The sequence below is a fragment of the Eucalyptus grandis genome, chromosome 1, assembly GCF_016545825.1.
Source record: "Eucalyptus grandis isolate ANBG69807.140 chromosome 1, ASM1654582v1, whole genome shotgun sequence".
Taxonomy (NCBI): domain Eukaryota; kingdom Viridiplantae; phylum Streptophyta; class Magnoliopsida; order Myrtales; family Myrtaceae; genus Eucalyptus; species Eucalyptus grandis.
This window is the reverse complement of record NC_052612.1, coordinates 30,774,759-30,797,569: the sequence shown is the minus strand read 5'-3', so window position 1 is coordinate 30,797,569 and position 22,811 is coordinate 30,774,759. Positions and strand designations below refer to the sequence as shown.

Below are 22,811 nucleotides of genomic sequence, written 5' to 3'. Positions count from 1 at the left end.
ACGATTCCTTTAAAAAATCAAAAAAATTTCTTGAATTTCGTCTCTTCTGCAACTCCAGCACAACCTCCACCATAAATTCGTTATAGATCCATAACATATGAAATAACACTTATGAGAAAAAAAATTAATTAAATTATATCTGAATTATCAGATCTGGTAACATTTCAGTTGTATCGACATATGTGACTCTTTAATTTTATTTAAACGCGCCTACTAAGTTCATCAAGTAATTATCCACGAGCAACCCGGCTATGTAATTTTCGTCCTAGTGGTAATTGAGGCATGTCTCTTTCAAATTGTAATCTCTAAATCAAAAGAAAAAAGCTAAAGAAAAAGGAAAGCAAAGGTAAAAAGGAAAGTGGTGGGACTAGGACAGACAAAGGGACAGCCTGAATTTTCATGTTATTTATACGACCAAATAGCTTCACTTCCTCCAACCTCATAGTCGCTCTCTATCTCTCTCTCTCTCTCTCTCTCTGCTCCCGGCAACACGAAGTTTCCAAGCTGTTCAAGACCCGCTCGAGAGCTTGAAGACGACTGTGAAGGGGAAGATGAAGGCCAGTGGTGGACTCGCTTTGCTTCTCTTCGCTTTTCTTCTCTTCTCCTCCTCGTTCGCTCGCCCCTTATCGACTACTAATACACAAGGTAAAAAGCCTACTGTCCTGTACCATCTTCTTATCTTCTTTTCCTCTCCTATTCTCATGACCACCACAACAAAAAGTGCTCACCGTACTTTGTTTCTTGAACTTGTCTTAGTCGTCCTGGGTGGAGGAAAACCTGAGGCCGACGGCAACCTAGTCATAGAAGCAACTGATCTCTCAGATGTAAGAATCAATTATAATCGATTTTCCGCAGTTCATTTCCCTTAGTTTCATCTCATTAATGGCTCCCTCTTAATTCCATCCTTCTTGTTTTTGACTTGCTGGTGCTTGGATTTGAGTTTTGCAGCTTATGGGGATGGAGGCAGAGGAGGAGTCATGTGGCGACCAAGATGAAGAATGCCTCAAAAGGAGGATGATTGCAGAGGCTCACTTGGATTACATCTACACCCAGAAGCACAAGCCTTGATTTACTACTCCAATCAGTGATATTCATGGGCTGAAAAAAAATCTAGAAAGAAGAAAAGAGGAAAGCCTAGTTGTGCGGAAAAAAAAAATCTAGCTTATGTCATCAAAAAAGAAAAGGGAAAAAAAGGACCAAAAAATAAGCAAAAAAGATTTGGATCTACACTTTGTATCACTAGTTACTACCGGTTGGCCTGTGCATATTATATTTGTGTTGGTAAGGAATCCAGAAGACAGGAGAAGTTGGCTTCTTATGCACAAAAGCAATAAAGATATCGATTGTAAGAAAGATTCCATCTGAGGAGAGAGCAAATGAAAATGCCTTATATTTTACGCTTCCCAAAGCAAATATGTCCACCGACCAAACCTCTGTAGCTCGTCCGTCCCTTTCGTGTCCCTGCCTTCCGCACATGATTCTGCCATCGTCTCGTGCTGTTTCTGCTTTCTTTCGTTATCTGCTACCTTCAATTGGTGAGGTGCTTTCGTCTGTACTCCATCCGAAAGCTCTCAGCAAGTCACTACTTTGCTCTATACGGATTTGTAGTTGAGAAGTTCTACATATTTCAGAGAACCATACACTATGTACAGCAAGAGTAAACTTGAGGGGACTGAGGGTCGATTCACTCGCACTTTGCCCTCGCCCGACCATGTGATCGACCGGTACAAGTTCACCACGTTCTACTTCGAAAACCTACGACCAATTCATTACCGCAGGCATCTAAAGCTTTGAGTTTCTAATTGGTTTTCTGGGCTCAAATGGTCAGATTCAAGACATGATCAGAAATTTAGAATATTTTTCCTTACTCAACCTAATCAGAAATGTGCTCATTTTACCTATCAGTCATATATGATGATGTGATCGTGGTACAAGTACAAGGTCGCGAAATAATATTCAGTCTAGGGTCACAAAAAACCTAAAGCAAAAGCAAATTCGTACAAGCTATGAGAATCAATGCTAACCCTGTAAGACGAGATGCGTCCGACCAGCAAAGTGCCAGAGAGTCGTTCATGCAATACATTAGCCAAAGTATCTAAAGAAGCTTCAATTTTTATATGCTTCGAAGGAGCAACTACAAAAGTTACTGCTCCCCATATCTCCATATATCAAAGACCAACTAATTGATCCAAGAAAGGACTGGCGAAGCTCGAAGGAGCCACCTCTCAAGGATGCTAACATCGCAACTCTTTCAAGAACCATAATGTCGCAATCATAATACAACAACTGAATTTTCAGACATCAATCGGGTTCCTTCTCATTAACACAGCATCTACGAAGAATGGTGAATTTATGTGATCAATCTGACAACAGAACATAAATGCTGATTAACAATTCTCAAGCACGGAGAAAGCCATTCAATTTGTAGAGCCACCTTAGCATCGTGCGCTAGAGTGAAGCTTATATAAGTCCTCATTGGCAATTCTACATCGAAAAGTAAAAGTAGAAGGGAAAAACAGTACATGATCAATTTGAGGGCACTTCATTCTTCCATCAAGGGTTAAAAAACCTCCAGTCCCCATTGGTCTAGGAGACGAAACATTGTATACAACTAAAAGAAGATGAAACTAGCAAATGTAAGAAAAAAGGAAAAGGAAAAAAGAATAAAAAAAAAAGAACCTCGGAAACTGCTGAATGTATTGATACAGGATCTATGATCTTTGCAGAAAAGAAGGGACAGCGCAATGGGTGCCTTGAAGCTCACATTCCATCCAACTTGAGGATAATCAAGAAGGCTCAAAGTGCCAGGCATAAAGCATCGGATGCAAGTCCCCAACCGCACAGCCCCTCCATATAGTTAAGAGAGAGAGAGAGAGAGAGAGAGAGAGAGAGAGAGAAACAACATAAAAACCACTTTAGTGAAGGAAAAATTGAGGCGCAAACAAATATCTCTGTGTATTTCCTTCAGACTATAAACATTACAGGCAAGAAAATTTCAATGCGGAAGAAACAGATCTCAGCACCATTTGGAACATAACAAAATTTAGCTTAATGCAAGCCATAGTTCCTGGCCCACAATGAGCAAACCTGATTTCCCTCAATTGGCTTCATTTGGCAACAGTGCACTACAGACAGCTCCTACACCCCGCACATTATGCAATTTTCTCCTAGCAAAGTAATGATAACCATGTGAGAGTGAGATACATTGACCCCCATAAGCAGATATGCATATAATTCTCAGCATGTGGAGGGGCAACGCATTTTATATCTGAGAAAGCAGGTTCAGAAATAGATGATCAAAGATATAAGCTAGGGCTGGATCTTAAGGTCCACTGACACCAAGGGAGTATTGCAAAGATCAGCTGGCAGAGGCTTTTTACACCTTTAGGACAGAGAAGACAGAGATCCAACAACTGAACCCCATGCAACCGTGACACAAAATGCATATGTCCCAATCTAAGAGACAGAATATAGAGAAGCTCACCAGCTTTATGTCATTTGCCAATCCCAGGTCCTGCAGTGAACTTTCTGATACGCAAGATGCATGGACGACGAGACCCTGGGGAGAACTCTGGTTTTTTATGCCGATCATAGTACTGCTTGCAGTTGGGATATCCATGTGGACTGCTCCCTTGAACATCCACTCATCCCTTTCAAGGCTATAAACCTCATCAAAGAGCTCACCACATAAGATGCAAGCACACTGATATTCATCTGCAGGAACCATCGGGCCATGCATCTCAGTCGTCTCGCCACTCTTTTCTTCTGAAACAATATTTTCAGATCCAGATGGAAGATATTCTTTCCGAGCTACCCAGTCTGTTAAGTTTAAATACCAGCCCCTCGAACCAAAAAGTACACCTTTTGCATCATGCCAAGCCAAATGTTGATCCAGGTGCTCTTGAAATTTTAATTGCACACCACAGATGCCACACCTATGTGGAAAATCCTCGAATAGTTCACTGATCACAGATTCACTGAACTCTCGAACAACAGATGGCTTAAACTCAAAACCTATGAGGTTCTTTATTTCCCTAGGCGAATGAGGCAAGGGAGCAGAGCTCTCAGTAACTTGCTTCACAATAGGTACCTCGTCTTCAGTCGAGGATAGCGGCACAGCTGTTGAAACTGAAGCTGAAGAATCTGGGCCAAATCCAGCAGTAGCATCATCTTTGGCCTCGTCCTGCACTTGCATAGGCATTTGGGAAGGCACAGAAGTTGACTCTGGCTTTATCAGACCCCTTGCAACTAATGTGCTCAAGAGACTCGACACTGGATTTAAGGTTGTTTCTACTGCACTAGAACTCCTGTCAGCTGCATTATCAACGGTAGTTGGAGTTGGACCTGGTGGCACTGGGGGCAGTCCCGCCTTCACTTTAGATGCATCTCTTGAAATAGATGAGTCATCACGACGAGATGCTAAGAGAGTTGACAATGAAGCACCCAAATCAGGGGAGACCAAATCGATGGGGGGAGGCCCAGTCAATGATGGAGGCTTGGCACGTACTCGTGATGGCAGAGACCTCGTGTCCACAGCACTCGGGCTTGGTGGCCTAGCAGCAGCATCACTAGAGACAGCTCCACCTTCAATCTCGGTAGCCAAAAAACTACCCTTACTTGATTGTCTTGCCGTTTCTGAGGCAGAAGAAGCATCACGTTCAGAAACTTCGGATTGAAGTGGCTTCTTGCTCTGACCTAATATCTCTGGCATTGCAGGTTCTGATCGTGCCTGCTGCAATTGAGGACGATGGTGCCTTGTTTGAAGAGGAAATGTAGAAGGAGGAGAAGGCTTCAATTCCTTGAGGCGAAACTTAGACAAGGAATCCTGATTATAAAGGTTATTTGGCCCTACACTTGACTTTTCTGGCAGATGAGCTGTCTTAAACTCAGTGCGAGGCAACATATGTACTCGCGGGTCGGACAAATTTTGCAACTTTTGATGGGTGAGGCGTGTATCTGAAGTAGAAAGAGGCTGGTATGCTAATGACCGTCCAGAAGGTGATGCAGGCCCTAGAGACTGTATACGTTGGCTTTCTGTGGATCCTGAGGAGACTGTGCTAGGAGAAAAGCCGGGGCCTATTTGTTTGACGTTAGGAGATCTCATCTCTGATCCAACTTCCCTCCTTGAAAAGGAACCCATACTTGATGACAGTCCACCAACTCTACCAGGGTAACCCTCTGACACACCTAAATTAGTTCCGGTATGTATAAACCCATCCTTTGAAAGTGGTTTTGCAAGGTTAGATATTGATCCCTACACATTATAATTGCAAATTAGAAGTCAGAAAAATAAATAGCAAAGAAGTGCACCAAAGGAAAAAACATCGAAAGTAAGGCATCCTTGCCATTTAGAACCCCATTTTTATAGTTAGGGCATAGCAAATGGAAAATTTTGCTCATAAGTCTGCACCTGGACGTGTGTCTTAACATTTGCAAAATTCAAATCCTGAGAAGCACTGAAAAACTGAAATTGCATTGGGCCACTAGCCAGCAGGCATGCACCATGTGAGTATTGTTAAGAGAATGATAGATCAGGAATCGAACACAAGTTCCTAGACAAAAAGGTGTAACACTACATCTTCATTCCACTAAAAAGCAAAATAAAACATAAACCTAGGCAAAACTCTTAGGAATGGAGGAAAAGAGACAGCATATTATCCCCTTCATCTCTAACAGAACTTTATGTTACAGTAAAAATGTGTCCTAGTCACCAGATACAATACCGGCTAGTGTACATGAACCAACCTAGGATTTCTCCTCTCTTCAACAATATATTTGCCCCATGGGGACAATTGAGAAGTACAACAGCAAAGGTGAGCACAATCCATGATTACAACCTTTAGGATCATTTTGGTAAATTTCAACACAAAACAATCCAATTGCACCGGGGTTTGATGTAGAAAGGATTTATCTACAGTTAGCAAATCATCTTCGGATACAAAACTAGGATTCATAAATCAAAGTACTAGAGACGAGAAAAAACGTTAGTCCAAGAAAATGATTCGCAATATTACAGGACTCAATGAACATAAATTTTTCCTCTCTTCTCTATCAGACGAGTAAACCATCTTCTTTAGGTAGAAGTACTAACTTTTGATCCTCAATGGCACATACTTCATAAAACCATAAGAGACTTCTTTCCAATTCCTACATATTAGTAATAACCTATACTGACTTTACTTTTGGTTACAAACGGACATCAATTTGACCAAAAAGCACGATTTCTTCATAAAATAATGAAGTCTCATGCTTCTTACTTCGCCCATACTTACTAGTAGGACGTGATGAAGATGCTATATGGGGAAAATCGATTACATAAAATAAGCATGAGAAATTGAAATTCAAAAAAGTATCCACATCCATGAGCTTACCATTTCCTCTGCACCATCGAGAGTCCAACGATCTTTTCTTGAGATACTAGGGACGTTGGTTACATCTCGCTCCATAGATCCAGGGTCCACAGAATCCCACACGAATTCTTCTTCCTCAGAGTGCTTCCAGCTACTAGAGATCCCACCACTTCTATTTGTGATGCCATGTGATGGCTGAAGATGAGAATCGACACTAGCAGTTTTCGATGGCTGGTAACTCGAAATCCCATGCTTCCCACTAAAACCATTTCTTTGGCTGGATGCTGATTGGGCAACACTACCTCCAGTTCCATACCAAGGCTTGCTAAGTCCCTGCTCACTAATCTTTCCAGTAATTCTTCCAGCTCCTAGTGCTGAATTTCTTGACGTATCAGAACCATAGTCATAATTTCCATAAACTACACCTATCCTCTTTTCTTGAACTGCTTCACCAAGAGAATCTCTCTGCAACCGTTGAATGCTCTGGAGATAACTTTATGTATCAAGACACCAACCAAAGGGGTAAAAGCATAAAATTTTTTAAAAAATCTAAAACAGCATTGTTCAAGCTATTAGACTTACTTGCGTTTTCACTGGCGGATCCTCCCATGTATGTCCACCACTAACACTAGGTGCTCCATCCAGCCTCTCTAAATCCTCAGATGAGCTTGCCAAAGCACCAGCTACATCATTTACCTTTGCCTTAATAGAAAATGGAAAACACAAAATAAGCAGAAATTCTCTTCAAGTACATAATACATTAGAACTAGCATCATCCTTCACTGACCATAATAAGCTATCCCTTTTATTTCCATGATTGTTGTAAAAGAAAGCAAATGTAAAGCATGTTCAGTTCAAAGTCCATTCCTTCATTTAAACTGCTACTGCACTTACTCCGCTTGACTGCTGAAGCCGCTGCCTCTCTAGATATTTGGGGTTAACATGAATACTATGTGCTGGGCGTTGAGACTGTGAATCAGACCTAGATGTTGTAGATGCCAACGAACCGTTACCCGTAGAGCCAAAGCCAAGTTGTCTTTCGATGTATTGAAGAGTTCGAGGATGAAAGACTCCTTTCCAGGTCCCGAAAAGGTGTCTCATGGCTGAATGTACTGAAGAATCAACTTGCCTATATGCCTTGCAGAAAACCTAATTTTCATACAGGATTAAAAAAATAGAGTGACGACTAGAACTATGCAAAACAATCAGACTATCAATAACAATGAAATCAATAAGGTGCAAGTAAATGGAAAGTCAATTCATAATATACTCGTCAATTATTTCAATTTTTTACATCAAAACCAAAAATTAATAACCATTCTAATATGAAACTAAAATCATAACAATTGTAAATGAAGACTATAGCAGAAAGATTCTTACCTCCGCTATTTCAACTCCAAAATGCTTAATGTAGTCCCTCCCAATATTCTTTACAATGCTGTCTAACAGATAAAGTGATGGAAGCTTTTGGTCACTTGGAACCTGCATATTACTAGTACAATCAGATATAACCTCCTTTTTGGGTATATGGAAAACTGCAGGTCCAATTTCCCTTAATGGTGCATAGAGAGTAAAAGTTAAAACCAATCCCAAAAAGAAAATGAAAAAGGACTATGTAATATCTAAGCCATAGTCCTCTACATCATCTTAACAAATGAAGACAGTCAAGCAAGAGACCATATAATTGTCGGTATACAGAACCTTCATAGGCATTAAAATATACCATAAAATTGCTGGTACACAGAACCTTCATAGGCATAAAAATAGAGTTGTTACAGAATCCTAAACTTCTTGTTGAACGACATCCTGTTGACTAGCTCCGGAAATCTTAAGGAAACAAAAGGAGATTATCCAATCTTCTGTCTGTATAGAAGACAGTGCATCACAAACTTAGCTACTAATTCAAGAGATGTTAACACAGTACTTCAAAAACGATTATCCTAACTTCAACTGAAACCCCAATTGCTGCTTGATAACATATGTCCACGGTCCAAAGAATAAGGACAAGACACCAGGAATCTCAAACCACTAATCAGCCCTCCCAAGTCCAGCATTGAAGAGCCCATTTCGGACCACATCTCCCATGGAAGATCGAAGTTGATCATACTTCGCTTCTTTAGCAATATATCCCCTGAAAGATGGAAGAACCCTTTTCCTTCTTTCTTTCTTCTTCTTATTTTTTCTCTTTTGGTTAGAGAGGGGGAGAGGTACAGGAGAGAAAGGAACAAAATGCAAAATAACTCCACTAAGTAATTCCACATCATATATGTCAAAGCAGTGCATTCCTCAAGGGACACTGAAATACTCGTAAAGGTGGTAATTTTATTGAGTCAGTGCGTAGATTAAAGTCGTATAAGGTTGGCAAGTTAGAGCATGAGCATCCACTCCACAAAAAGAAAGAGGGGAAAAGGTAAAGGAGAAACTTCAAACAGTTGTCATGTTTCGCTTATCCTTTTCTACTACAAGCTAAAAAGAGACACCTTTTACTATTCGTTGGCTTTCCTGGTACAAATTCGAGCAAAAGAAAAAAGAAAAGAAAAGAAAAAGATCAATCGAACAAACAGCGACATAGTGATCGTAAAACTGGATTTTCACCTCGATAATGTTCGTGCACACAGTGCCCGCAATCGCCTTGGCGGCATGCAAATTCTCCCCGGCTATGATCGTCAGGTTGGTGATTATCGGCTTCGAATTGAACGTGAGCTCCGCGAGCGCGGTCCTGTACTGCTCCACCAGCTCCTGGTGCTGCTGCTGCTGCTGGTGCTGCGGCAGGGGCTGCGGCTGGTACGCCTCGCTGCTCGGATCATTGCCCTCCACTTCTCTATCGGCCAATTTGAACCTCTGCTGCTGCTGCACCAGCGGCGGGTTCACGACCGGCGCCCCCGGCCTCAGAGCGTAGGGCCGCCCGCCCAGCTCCTCCGCCGCCAGCCGCGGCTTCTTCGGGACCAATTCCCTCGATCTATCGAACGATCTACGCAAGCCATCCATCTCCGCCGAAGAAAAAAAAAAAACCCTAATCAAAAAACTACCCCTTTCTCCATTACAACCCGAAATTACCAAACGAGAAAAAGCTCGATCATTCCGGCCCCCCTATCCCACGACCCAATTCGACACCAAAAAAAAAAACACCGAGATCTTACAATCGGAAAACCCCTATTCCTGCGGCACAACCGCGGCCCTAATTACACATCGGGAAACCGAAAAGGGGACTCGAAAAGGGAACCCGAAACCGATGGCGAGACGGGGGGACGCGGGGATCGAAACGGTGCGCGCGGAGAACGAGCCCGAGAGGGCCGCGACTTCGAGGTCGAAGCGCCCGGTGAATTGCAGAGAGAGAGAGAGAGAGGGCGAGAGAGTGAGAAGAGGAGAGTGTGAAGGGGGAAGCGAGAGCTCCTCGATGACCAGCGAGCCTTGAGCGTTCTCTGGTCGAGCGGGGGAGGGAGGGGAGGGGGGAGGTAGGGTTTGGGATTTTCGTTTCTGCCTTTGTGCGCGGAGCTGGCGGAGCGCCGTTTTTATAACAGTGGCGAAGGGGGCGGGGCGAGAGAGGGGGTGGGGACGGTGGCTCGACAGTGTCGAGTCAAATCTCGATCCCGGCGGACCATCGGACTGCAGTGACAGGTTGAAAATGTCTGATATTTTGTATATCGATCCTCATGCCCCCGGTCGTTTCGTTTCTTTAGTCGAGACGTTACAGAAATGGAGTGTCGGAGTGTCGAGACTCAATTGACAATGGAACAAGATATGTGATTTCGTTTTTCTAGAAGAGGGGAGGTAGAAAATGGAGGTCGATATTCGAAAAAGAAAAGGAGGTATGCATGATAAGCTATGGTAACGAGTAACAAGCTAGTCGAGTCTCGACGACGTCCGAGCATGGGGGTCATTGATTACCCTAGATTCTTTCGTTCCCATGCATGGACCGCTTCTTTCGCAATTACGTCACTAGTAAGTTTAATTCTTTCAATATAGCCCCGTTGTCCGTTGTCCAATCTTATTTAGGAGACGGGACTTTAATATCAGAACCGTAAAATATAAGGTTGAGAGTTAAGGATAGCAATTAAAGTTTACTAATTCATTTCGTGGGAATTTTAATGAGCATAGCGTGGCTGTGACGTGATTGTTAAACTACAAATGGCATTGATAGCATCTTACGTTGTTTTTTAATTTTTTATTTTTTTAGTGTATTATTTAATTAATTTAATTAAAAATAAGAAGAAATGGATAATCCATTTCAATATAGCCCCGTTGTCCACTCTTATTTAGGAGATGCTTGCAACATTGCTTGACCCCGTTTCAGTTGAGCTAAGGGGCAGTCACTAGCCACCATCACTTCTCTCTCAATCATTTTCTCTCACCCTCTATTTCGTTTGGATTTCTAATTAGACAGATTAAAATACGAAATTCAGGAGATTTTGTTATTTCATATCTTATCAACTATTTAGTAATCGCAATAATAAAGTTTGATGTATTCACATCTTATCATATATATTATTTGATATTTACGACATATTAATATAAATAAATTACAAAGTTTACAAATAGATATTATAAAAATCTCTCGAGACACTTTTGTCTACTTTACTTTTATTTTCTGTTTTATCTTATTTTTCTCTCTCTTTTAATCGATTTCTTTTTTTTTTATTCCCCTTCCATCACTCTCTAATTCTTTATTTTCTTTTAGTAGTGCTCATAGGTGGTTGGGCGGAGCCACCAGCGACACTAAAAACCCCTCTCAAGTTGGAAGGTTTTTTTTTTTTTTTTTTAAAGAAATTTTAACATTTTAGTATAGTTTAGCATGAGTTGTTCAATTAGCATTGACGTGGATATGATTTTGGAGTAGTCATCCACGTCAGCATTTCCCTTTGTAATTCTAATGAAAAGACTAATTTGGATAACAAAACACATGGTTTAGGGATCAAAATGGTATAAGAGCAATAGAAGGACGGGATTAAACAAATTGAAAATGCTTGAGGACTAATAGTGCCGTTATCACTTATTTATAAATCTCAGTAAAGTCATAAAAATATGAAATCAATCATCCAAGCTCATGAGTCTGGTTATGCTAGGCACTCAAAATAAATTTTAAAATAGGATAAAATTAAACATACCTTGTGTTTAATGCCTACTTAAGATAGGATAAAGTTGGATATAAAGGGAATTAGATCGGATAAAATTATTCCATAGAGAATGTGAGATAAAAATAGATATAATTTCTAATATCCATAATAGGAAAGTTTTTTCTCAAGTAACAAATTTCTTACGTTAATAAATTAAAATTATATTTCAATATAAATAATATTTGAATTCTAATATAAGAATTCAGAATAATGAAAAATACTTTTTAATTTAATCTTATTTTTATTTGTATATTCAAATTTAATTCTATCTTATAATATAAATTCAATATATAAATATATATTTATTAAATATTTAGGTGTTTTAGTATTTTAGGTATACTAGTATAATTTTCTATTTAATAATATTTTATTAGAGAATGATGGAAGGGGGAGAAAGAAATAAAAAAATTAATTAAAAAGAGAAAATAAAAAAATAAAAAAAATAAAAGTAGACAAACATATCGTGAGAAATTTTTACCGTCTTTGTTTATAAAATTTGTGATTCCTCATATAGACGTTTATAGCTGACAATATATATATATATAATGTGATGTTAATAAATTTGACTTTATTATTATAATCACGAAATAGTGGATAGGACATAACAAAATTCCCTGGAGTTCATATCATATTATATTTAGTCCCGTCCTGATAAAAAATCCAGACGGCCAAATGTAACCTAATAGTTATGCCATGCTCAAGTGGAATATACCAGGTTCGCCTCTTTGATGAAATTTATTGGATCGTGAGTAAACTCTATCGATTAATCGAACGTTGAGATTTGAAACTTTGAGAAAAGAAATTCAAAAACTAAAGAAAAAGATCCAAGCTAAAGTCTGAATCGGTCCGGGCCTTTTTCACCTTTCTCCGGGCCGCCTTCGTCCAGCCCATTGGGTGAGAATGGGCCGGGCCTAGACAAGACCGAGCGGCCACATTGGGTCGGGTCCCAAAAATCGGGTCGGATGACCCATTTCCTCGATTCACACCATCTTCTCCTCCGGCAGCAAAACCCTAGGAAAACCGCTGTTTCTGCAACTCCTGCTTTCCTGCCGCTTCCTCTTCTTCCTCTTCTTCCTCTTCTTCTTCTTCTTCTTCCTCCTTATCGTCGCAAGTGCGTACAAGCTCGTCTTCTTCCCTTTTTCCTCCATTTCAACGCGACGAAGCGTTTGACGGAGCTCGCAGTTTCAGTTCGCAGGCAATCATGATGAAGTTCAAGACTCCGAAGAAAGGGAGGATCAGGCGAGAGCTCGAGAAGCGCGCCCCCAGGATCGTGAGTCCCTGAGTAGCTCTTCCTCTTTCTTGGGTTCCTTTCATTCATCGAAAAATATGGAAAAAACGCAGAAAGTTCGGGTTTTTTTTTTCTTTTACCATGTTTTATGGTCTGAATGAATGACGAGTTTTTTTCGGTTGGGGGCGGCGATGTCGTCGCAGGTCGAGACTGGGAGGAAGACGCTGATATTGCAAGGCATGAAGACCAGCGGGCTGCTGAACTCCGTGCTGACCGAAATCTATCACCTGAAGAAGGAGAGCTCGGTGAGGTACACGCGGAAGAACGACAACGTCAGGCCGTTCGAGAGCGGCGGGGAGACCTCCTTGGAGTTCTTCTCTCAAAAGACCGATTGCAGCATGTTTGTGGTGAGCTTGGGCTTCTGGTTTCTGTTACGCTCGATGGATTATGCTGTGCTGATTTTGTAGTCCTGATTAGCGGATTATGCGGAGATTGCGGGTGTTGATGAATGTTTTCTCCATTGCCTTTTGAGCGGCATGAGTTGCTTCCTTGAATGTGGACTCTCACAGCTTCCTTTCTTTCGACTGGACGTTGCAGCCTGCCTTTACCATTTAAATCTTGTTTTCATTGTGCAATAGCAAGTCTGATTCAATCAGCAACAGCATGATGACGTGCAAAAGTTGCTGGTCGATTTTCGCTATTTATCTCCTCTGTTGGTTACTCATTCTTGCTCTGTCGAAGAAGGAGCAACTGACGTCTGAAATATATCTGGGGTTTCTCGGTATTTCAATCGGGGTTGGCCACATCTAATTTTTTACAAGCTATGGCATTATGAAGTTAAGATGCCTTATGCATTTGGTATGGAATCGAATGTGCTTAGCTCTGTTCTGGAAAAGAGACTACTATAGACTGATCATCTGTCTGAATGATATCTTTTCTGTCTGATGGTGTTTAGTGGCTTTCTTTGATCACAGTTTGGCTCTCACTCCAAGAAGCGACCAGACAATCTCATTATAGGGCGAATGTATGATCATCACATCTATGACCTTGTCGAAGTTGGCGTAGAAAATTTCAAATCTATGGAGTCTTTTGTATATGATAAGAAGCTGGCTCCAAAGATGGGCTCTAAACCTTTTATTGCATTTATTGGAGAAGGATTCGAGAGCGTTGAAGAATTGAAGCATTTGAAGGAAGTTCTACTTGAGTTGTTTCGAGGAGAGGTGGGTCTAATATCTTTGAAGTTTTCTCTTTCTAAATTCGGTAGAGATGTCGTCAACAAGATTTATCATGTTAATTATGCAGGTTGTGGAGAATTTGAATCTTGCCGGCGTAGACCGTGCTTATGTTTGCACAGCTCTATCTTCTAATCGGGTCATCTTCACGCATTGTGCTCTGCGACTTAAGAAGTCTGGTACGATTGTTCCAAGGATGGAACTGGTGGAAGTTGGTCCCTCGATGGACTTGGTATTACGTAGGCATCGGCTTCCTAATGATGGTTTAAGAAAAGAGGCCATGAAAACAGCTGCGGACAAGCCTAAAAAGAAGGTTGGCTAATCACATGTTATTCCCCAGTTTTATCTCCTTTATTATTTTCTAGTGGGATGAACCGACATGATGATCTCGAATGTATCATCTTTGTAGGAAAAGAATGTTGGCCGCGATGTTATACAAGGGAAGATCGGGAAGGTTTATATACCTGATCAACAGGTGAGTGCTTCTATCATATTATTGAGTTTCATAATAGTCTTATGGAGCTACCAACCTATATTACCCTCCTTACATCCCCACTCTTTCCCGTAGTCCTCCCTTATGCTCAATGTAAAAGAAGAAACGGGAGTAGAACAAATAGGAAGAGCTATAAAAAACAAACTTTAGGACACATAGATTTGCCTCACTTTCCTATGGTGATGTAATTGTATTTGTTAATTTGTTCTCTTGTAGCTTGGAGACATGAATCTACCGAATAAAGCGAAAGGAGTGAAGAGAGAGCGTCGCGAAGCTAAAATGAACAAACAAGCGAATGGACATGCACCAAAAAAGCAGAAGGGAGGTTCTAACTAATATGTCTTACTTTCTCATCTGTAGTTGCCTTCTTTGTGGCGATCATTTTTGTTTTAGTCCCGTGCCGTTAAAGAGGCGCTTGCAATTTTGTTCTCTGTTATAGATGATTATCACCTTTGCTCAGTTAAATGAGTTATTGTTGATTGAATCCTTCCATCAGCCTGACCAGATTCTTTTTCTACTCTTATGCAATACATTTATGTATTACTTTTTTAATGGCACTACATGTGCCTTAAGCAAATTCCTTTTGCCACTCGCGCAAAGAGAGGTAGGTGGCAGGCCCTTTATTCTTATGTCTACATCATCTTTCATAATGGGATGCATGTTTTTCATCCTCCATGTTAGTAGATTGGCTATTAGGAAACTATAGCTAGTGCTACATTTCCTAGCCTTTAGTCATTGGCAATGTATGGCAAGGTCCTCAATGCAAGGACATGATGTTGCCTTTGGGATTCGACATGAATTCTTCTTCTTTGGGTTGTAGCTGTAAACATCTTCGTATATGAATCGTTCGACCAGGAGGCTAGTTCATCTCTTGATGTGAGATGCCCTTGCAATACACAGAGCTGGTGAATCTCGACCTATAGCTAGCTCGTGCTCTGTTTGCTGTATTGCGAGCGCCACTCCAGTGGCAAATGGCGATTGCAATTGAGCCTGAAGAAATTGAATTGCTGCATCTTGTCTTCGTTCTAAAGTTACAAGAACGGATCATGCCAGTGTACAATCCAGAGATGGGTGCTTTCAGCATTTTCTGCATTGCTTTTAGCTGGAAAATTTTCTGACAAAAAAAGCAAACTTCGAAATAAGCTAGTGTGAGTTGTTCTAACGGGTTATTTGTTTGAAAATATTTAGGCCTCGTTTGGTTCAATACGGAGAGGAATTTCATTTCCTACGTTTGTCACGTCCAGAGGAAAATTAAAATGGCGAACTGGGTTTTTAACAGAGTGAACGACATTCCTCAAAAAGTGCGGAATTGGATTGTTCAGGATTAGCTAACGTTAAGATTCTAATATCTCGTTCTCAACACCATTATCAAAAGCCCATGTCTATCACCATCGTCACCACCGTTGTCGGATGCTACCGCTGTGGGTCACCAATGGTCGACATCGATGTTGATCAATGCTCATGCCCATGAGGAGGATACCTCCCTAGAAGACCTTTAACTTTGTAAGATCCAAATGTTTAGAATGGAACATCTTTCACATGAGGGACTGCCTCAAGAAATCATTTGTCATGGAACCAAAGAAGGCCTTTGAGGAAGAATTGTAGTTTCTTTCAAGTGAAACTTTAAAACTAAGAATAAAAAATAATTTAAAATTAAAATTGTATTCGGACAAAAACGCCATTTGACTAGTCAGAATATTTAGTAGGCTGGTGAGATCAGGCCCTTTTTAAAAATAACCATAGCCATTTCAAGCCTCTATTTGAAACAATCATGATCACATTAAGTTCTTATTTGATATAAGGGTCATCTCGGGTCTTTGTTTGAAAAAATGAAGACACTTCGGATTCTTATTTGGAATTTTCTCATAATATCATATTAGTGGAGGAAAATTTTCATCCCAAAAGGCTGCAAATCCCTTCTATTCAAGAATGTGCATGTTTTTTTTCCTTCTTTATAACAAAATTGATCGAAATTCCTCAAAACTTTTCTTAGAATCACTTATCAGATTGCGTTTTTCTTATTTAAAACTTGTCTTGTAAATAATAAGTTTATGGAATTAACAAAATGCTTGTATTCATCTTGGTTCTAATGTGTTGCACTAAAATTCATACAATCGTGATACTTTAATTTTCTTCTTTTTATCTTGTCCTTTAAATACGTACATGACAGATATTATATTGTATATACATACTTTTTTCATATTGCATATTTATATTAACACGCGTTTCTTTTGTTTATTTTGATTAATTGATATTTGTTAGGATTATATAGTTTATGAGTAAAGAGTATAATGGAGCAATAAAATACAAGAAAAATACAATTAATAACTAAACATGGTAAACGTTGTTTAAAAAAAAAATGCGGTATATTCTTTTGTCAGTTCTAAATGAAAACAAAAAGTAAATGTATCCAAATGACACCGGAGAGGCCGTCTGGTTGCATTTTTACCAAATTAGTTTTAAAAACAAAAATATAATTTTCTCATCTAAAAATACTGTTTAAAACGCTATAAATGAGATCTGTTGCTTTAAAAATAATAGTGAATGTAATTTATTATCTTAAAAGCAAAATCTTTTGCTTCTTTTTTTTATGTAAAAAGTCTTTGCTTTTTCAAAATCAAATAAGCGACTCTGGTAGCTTATCAGGATAAGATCACATCTGATAGAGCTTTCATAATTTTTGAGCTTGAAGATTTATCGACCAGTCATGGTGAAATGTGAGGTACTCTCTCCGATATTTTCCTTTAAAAAAACGTTAGACGTGACAATCTTTCATCAAATGAAAATGATTTTAAACAGGTGTTTATTAGTAGAACATATGACCAAGCATTGCTTTTACTTAAGAAACGTTTAAATTAGAAAAAAAAAATTAAATGATGTCATTGTTTATAGGGAATGCGTTCTTCTATCTATTTCACATGTCAAGGGGCAATTTTTCTTTAAATTTCTTACAACATCACACCTTCTCAATTCCTATCTATACAACTTTTTTTTTTCCAATTTTAAAAAATCACCTTTTATACTGTTATTGTCCCAACGTGCTGCCTCGCCGTATTCCAAACTCTGCTACGAAAACTGCTAACAACGATGATGGTTGACCCCTGCGAAAGATGAGGCTATTCTGTATTTCTTCCATGGACAAGGTTCATGTGGATCAACCCGGTTTATCTGATTTATCATATAAGCGAGCCTGAGACCCACCTGATCTAACAGCGCTCCGAGAAGAGATTAGGAGTAACACACCACCATCACCGTCGATAGCTTCATAACTGACTCAAGAATCAACTACAAGTGGATCGGTTAGAAGGCAAGTCCAAATAAATTCATACTGAATATAGTGAGTATGCATGCGGACTGCATTTTTCGCTCTCCATCAAGCTACACGAAAAATATGTATCTAAAGGATGGTGGGCGAGTAAAGTGCCATGCTCAAAGGTGGGCCAAATAGGGATGATCTTCGTTGATGCGGTTGCACATGCACCATGACACAGATTCTGATAAAGAGATTTGTATAGATTGAAGCTCACCTTCATCAGAACCTGCACACGAGCAAACAAGCTTGCTCACATAAGCTCACAAAACGAGTTCAGTATAAGAAAGAATCACAGGGAGCATGGAGACTTCTGTTAATTCGTATGTTTGTAGGGAATTTAGGAAGAATAGAATGCAGAACAAAGCGCTTCCTGGCCAAAATAATTCAAGAAAAACACAGCATATAAAAATAATTACTTCTAATAGTAACTCTGCGAGACAGTAGAAGTCAAGTGAAAGTTACAAACTAGTTTCAGAAGCCAACCTTCCTTTTCTTTCCATGTGACAACCATCCTAGCAGTAAAGATACTTTCCCAAACAAACTTTAAATAGTTCCCAAGTAAAGAAATGTTCCTACAATGATTTCCTCTGTAGTGGGTCCAACATTGTCCCGTTCGAATTACAAGAGTGGACTCTGAAAGTTTGATCTGTAGTTAGCAGGTCATCAAAGCAAGTTGGGGCACGATAGAATCTCTTCTCTATACTATGTTAACCTCACAAACATCTGTATGATGGGATCTCGGTTTGGATCTCATATTATGTCATTGCCAACCAAAAAACCAACTGATAGTCCCTTCGAATTGGCGAGAATCGTACCTGCAGATGGTTTTCTGCATATGCAGTAAGCTAATGGGTTCATTAGACACAGTTGGATATATATAATTCTGCAACCTTTTGAAGAGCTATTTATTCAGTTTGTCACCTGTCCGATTCCCTAGAGCCAACTTCCATTCAGTAAGTTTCGATGATGTATCAGCTAACATGACTTCCTGGTTACTACATCCTATCTAGTCTTCATCGACTTCAGGAATATTTGATCAGATAACATATTGGCCAAGCCAGCGTTCTCTGGTATGGCTGAACAAATGCTCCGTTTGGTTAGCTAATCTCAGTATCTCCCTAAGCTTTGTCTTCCATCTCATTTCAGTTGCCTATCCAGGGAAAAGCATTTCAGATATGAAATGTCTGCAATGCGGTTTTTGCAATCACCGCAATGGACTATTGCAGAGTCTATCAATACGGTTAGACCTAGAAAGAGCAACCATCTCGTGTCACGTGAAAGTACTGTGAACACTTGTATCAATGTGCCCAGTTGATAAAATTGCCTCCGTGATCAAATTTGAATGGGTGAAAAAGGGGTGCTAGAATGTCATATCACCATGAAAGACTGGTCTCGTAAATCAGGGCAAAGGATCAAGTGGCATGAAGAGGATCAACTCACCAAGTTTGTGAACCATTACCCTGCAGTCCAGGTTCAGAAAAGCAACCAAACTCCCATGGAAGTGTCCATCTCCATCCAAGGTCAGGTACCTGCAATTTCACAACTCAAAAGAAAAGGACATTGTGAGCCAAGGAAAGCCCTGCAACTCTAGTGCAGCTCATAAGGACATAAACTTGTATTAGCAAATCAGCTGAACCAGAAACCTTGCTGAGAACCAAGACTCGAATCAATCAAGAATGGAAGCTTTTACTAATCAATAAGTGTCTATACTTTTCATCTAGGAGCATAGACGCCATCAACTAACAATTACTAAAATCCATATAATCATCAATTGGCAACATAAAGGGCAACCTATGGATCCATTTCCCTATGTATATCATCTTTATGCTGGCCAGCTTGACCCTCATGCTCATCACGGGTTGCTTCATCAGCCGGCCACTTATCAATGTCTGAACGCCCAGATGCTTGCATTGATCTTAAATCCCATATATCAGATAGCCCACCAGTGACTCCCACTTCCAGTGCATCATATTGAGCAAGACTACCCCATTCCACACCACTAGAACTAGACATACCAGCACTCACGTCAAAACCCATGCCCCATACCTCTTCTTGCTTAATCATGCTTTCGAACCCTGACGAGAAATCTGGAAAGTCCTTCATCTCTGCCGATTCCTCTGGGAAAGAGACAAAGTAATGAGGAGTGAACTCTTGCCCTGAGCTCTCACTGACACTCTTCCCCTTGAGTTGGGGATCAGCTCCCAAGCTTGATGACCCCTCTCTAAGCAGATCCCGAGTTTTGAGATAGCCCTGTACAGATGCTATATCATGTGGTATCCTTGCTTCTCTTGACAGGACATCCTCAACTTGAGGCGGAATCTTCTCTTCACCTAAACCTGTGCCAGTTGAAGCTTCAGGGAGATGTTTAGGGTTTTCGACAGGAATAGGATTCAAAATAGGAGATCCAGAAGATGCATCAAGAGTCCCCATATCATGTTTGTGCTTGACTATCTGCCCTTCCCTAGACGCGACTGCTTCAACATCCTCTGGCTGATGATGCTTGAGAAACTTCCTCCTCACCCTTGAAGAACCGATTTCTCTCTGTTCCTTTTTTTCCCTCAAGTGCGCTACAAAGGATGGGTTTTGAAGCAATTTTGCCATGAACGAAACCATCTGCTTTTGTCTTTGCTCAGCAGCTTGAAGTCTCTGATGTACTGCTTCTGCATGTTGAGCTGTTCCACAGTGCTGCTGCTGCAGTTCAACTACCTCCTGCATCAACATACTCTTCTCCTTCTTTAACATCTCCACTTCAAATTCCAACCCAGGATTCACTGCTTCACTGGAAGGTCCAAAGTAGCTTCCAATCTGCTGTGTCTGAGTCGACTTACGTCTTTGAATGTTCTTTAGAAGTTGCCTCTTCCCTCTCTGAAAAGCTTCATTAGCAAACTCCCATCTATCAGTGTCAATCTTGCGGAACCCCTGAACACATTATATGAAAGTCCAAGAATGAATAGGGAATGGAATTTTGTAAAAATTACCAAAAGACCAAAAGGAGAAATTATAGTCTGAAAGATTAGCATGTATCATTCATGCATACAAGCCAAAAATGAACAGTCTTCATAAACAGGAGAAGCTGCACTTCGGTTCATAGAAAATCTTTTAGCTGCATAATCTGCATAAGGAATAAAATATAACCCATCATGGGAACCTATACATTGAACCAACAATATACCAAAACCTGAGAATTTCTACCTGCAGGAGACGAATGAAATCCCAGCGGCGGAGGAAACTCGTGGGAGACATTCTTTCATCAGGAGTAGCAAGACAGAAAACCAGCCTCGAACTTAAGGATGAGTGAAGAAAGAAGCTTATTTTTCATGTCTAGAGGCACCTAAAACTAGCACCAAACCTGAGGGGGGGAAGTCTAAAGGAAATACGATCAAATAAAACAGCACGTGGACAAGAATTGCGAAACATCGAAAAGACATGGGATAAGTTAAATAATCTGTAAAAAAGAACTGACATCCAGAGGATTAAAGAATTAGAAACATATGTGAACAAATTACTCATTAATTTCAAAGTCATTTACAAGCTCTCGCTACAGATTACAGCATCAAGAATGCCTCCATTATGCCCCCATTATGCAGTGGAACTACAACTAAACGTGCGCCGAACCTGATTTACAACAAAGTCAAGCAGGAAACAAAGGAAAAGGCACAGCGGTGCAGCAAAAAATGAAAAAGAAATACATCAAAATATAAAAGCAAAAAGAGGCAGAGGGAAAAAAAAGCATTTACAGAAAGAGAACAGCAGCCAATGAAGGCCGTGTTCCAGCAAATACCCACATAAGTATTTAGCTGCCGAACAAAACTGGAAAAATTGCCGTGCTTGAAGTTCCTTGGGAGTACACTCCTGGCAAATTCAACAGGGTCCCACACCACGAAGCTCTCGCCGCTCGACCCCCACGATATGATTGGATCCAACGATCGGTCATCGACCAAATCGAAGGTCTTCGAAAGAAACGGTGGGACTGGCGTACCCTGTAGGCGCTCCAGAGGCTGAGGAGCACCGACAGTAGTCTCCATGTCACCGCCTCTCGCCGGAAATCCTGCCTCCTCTGTTTCCGCTGCACCAGCACCAAACGGAGGCCCGAGAGGACGGGTCGTTTCGAGAACAGGTTCCGGTTTCACCTCGAAAAACAAGTCGAACGACGAGGACGTGTTCAAAGGAGAGAACGCCTCGAACTCCATGAGAGGCAAAGGAGACCCGGAGAGGCCAATGCTCTCCATATCGAAGAACGACCCAGAAGGCAATGCCTCCGAACCCATCACGAACGACGGCGTTTCGGGCTGCAACGCGGCCGAAGAAGACGACCCGGCACCGGCAGGAGCCTTGCCTTTACCTCTCCCGCGGTCAGAAGAACCGGGAGGAGATTTCGGGCATCGCTCCTCTTCTGGGTTCATCGAATTTTTCACCTCTCTCAGCGAGAAGCACTAGAGAGAGAGAGAGAGAGAGAGAGAGAGAGAGAGAGAGAGACAAAATACAGAGACAGAAACAGAGAGAGACTGAGCGAAAAAATGCGTAAAATGGTCGGGGAGTGGAGGTGCAGGGGAGCTTATATGGGTTTGGGGGGCTTATGCCGACAAGGTGCTCGAGAAAAATCCCAGCAGAAACAGTAAGGCGGTGAAGGGTCGCTGCGCGGGAATCGACGGCTGAGAGCGACGGATCGGTCCATTCGGGGTGGTGGGGCTTCCGGTTTTCGCGTGTTGCGTTGCTTCCGAATTGAATAGGGGAGACGGAGACAGAGGGAGAGGGGCACCGACCTCGAGCTGAATCCTGGGGAAAGCTTCCTGGTAGTTACGCCCGTTAAGATTTGTGTCGTGTTTTGTCTCTGCTCGCGTTTTGTATTCGTGCTGTTTTTTTCTTTCCTTTCTTTATATATATATATATATATATATATATATATATATATTTTTTTTTTTTTTTTTTTTTGTGGTGTTGTGTCGCAGAGGTGGGCGCAGGAGAAGATATTTTTGTCCATGGTTGGTTTTTCTTTTTGTTTTTCTACTCTCTTTTTTACATCTCTTTTGCCTTTTTCCAGATGGCGATTCATACTGTGGACAGGGGCGTTCCTAATATAT

The 22,811-nt window shown here is 40.8% G+C and overlaps 4 protein-coding genes across 6 annotated transcripts; 2 read left to right on the top strand and 2 right to left on the bottom strand.

The window, feature by feature from the left end:
- The first annotated feature begins 431 nt into the window (after positions 1-431).
- LOC104438407 (putative phytosulfokines 6) lies at positions 432-1,408 on the top strand. The gene is made up of 3 exons (XM_010051558.3): positions 432-645; positions 757-824; positions 949-1,408. The coding sequence occupies exons 1-3, from the start codon at positions 552-554 to the stop codon at positions 1,066-1,068; spliced, it is 282 nt and encodes a 93-aa protein (XP_010049860.1). The 5' UTR covers positions 432-551; the 3' UTR covers positions 1,069-1,408.
- A 1,115-nt stretch (positions 1,409-2,523) lies between these two features.
- LOC104438418 (polyadenylation and cleavage factor homolog 4) lies at positions 2,524-9,823 on the bottom strand. The gene is made up of 7 exons (XM_010051568.3): positions 8,946-9,823; positions 7,731-7,832; positions 7,245-7,499; positions 6,933-7,052; positions 6,372-6,833; positions 3,485-5,254; positions 2,524-3,167 (listed from the first exon to the last, which is right to left on the bottom strand). The coding sequence occupies exons 1-7, from the start codon at positions 9,336-9,338 to the stop codon at positions 3,153-3,155; spliced, it is 3,117 nt and encodes a 1,038-aa protein (XP_010049870.2). The 5' UTR covers positions 9,339-9,823; the 3' UTR covers positions 2,524-3,152.
- A 2,668-nt stretch (positions 9,824-12,491) lies between these two features.
- LOC104438427 (ribosome production factor 2 homolog) lies at positions 12,492-15,006 on the top strand. Of its 2 annotated transcripts, XM_010051581.3 has the most exons (7): positions 12,492-12,575; positions 12,653-12,734; positions 12,896-13,099; positions 13,667-13,912; positions 13,995-14,237; positions 14,334-14,399; positions 14,634-15,006. In XM_010051581.3, the coding sequence occupies exons 2-7, from the start codon at positions 12,666-12,668 to the stop codon at positions 14,751-14,753; spliced, it is 948 nt and encodes a 315-aa protein (XP_010049883.2). In that variant the 5' UTR covers positions 12,492-12,575; positions 12,653-12,665; the 3' UTR covers positions 14,754-15,006. The 2 variants fall into 2 exon arrangements, with proteins under 2 accessions (XP_010049883.2, XP_039168048.1); XM_039312114.1 differs by having other exon boundaries at positions 12,507-12,734.
- Positions 15,007-17,665: 2,659 nt separating this feature from the next.
- On the bottom strand, positions 17,666-22,559 carry LOC104438443 (heat stress transcription factor A-3). 2 transcript variants are annotated; one of them, XM_018874643.2, is made up of 4 exons: positions 21,516-22,559; positions 19,777-20,649; positions 19,171-19,259; positions 17,666-17,956 (listed from the first exon to the last, which is right to left on the bottom strand). In XM_018874643.2, exons 1-4 carry the CDS (start codon positions 22,131-22,133, stop codon positions 17,950-17,952), a joined length of 1,587 nt encoding a protein of 528 aa, XP_018730188.2. In that variant the 5' UTR covers positions 22,134-22,559; the 3' UTR covers positions 17,666-17,949. The 2 variants fall into 2 exon arrangements, 1 of the variants encoding a protein (XP_018730188.2); XR_005548682.1 differs by having other exon boundaries at positions 19,171-20,649.
- Between the last annotated feature and the right edge of the window lie 252 nt (positions 22,560-22,811).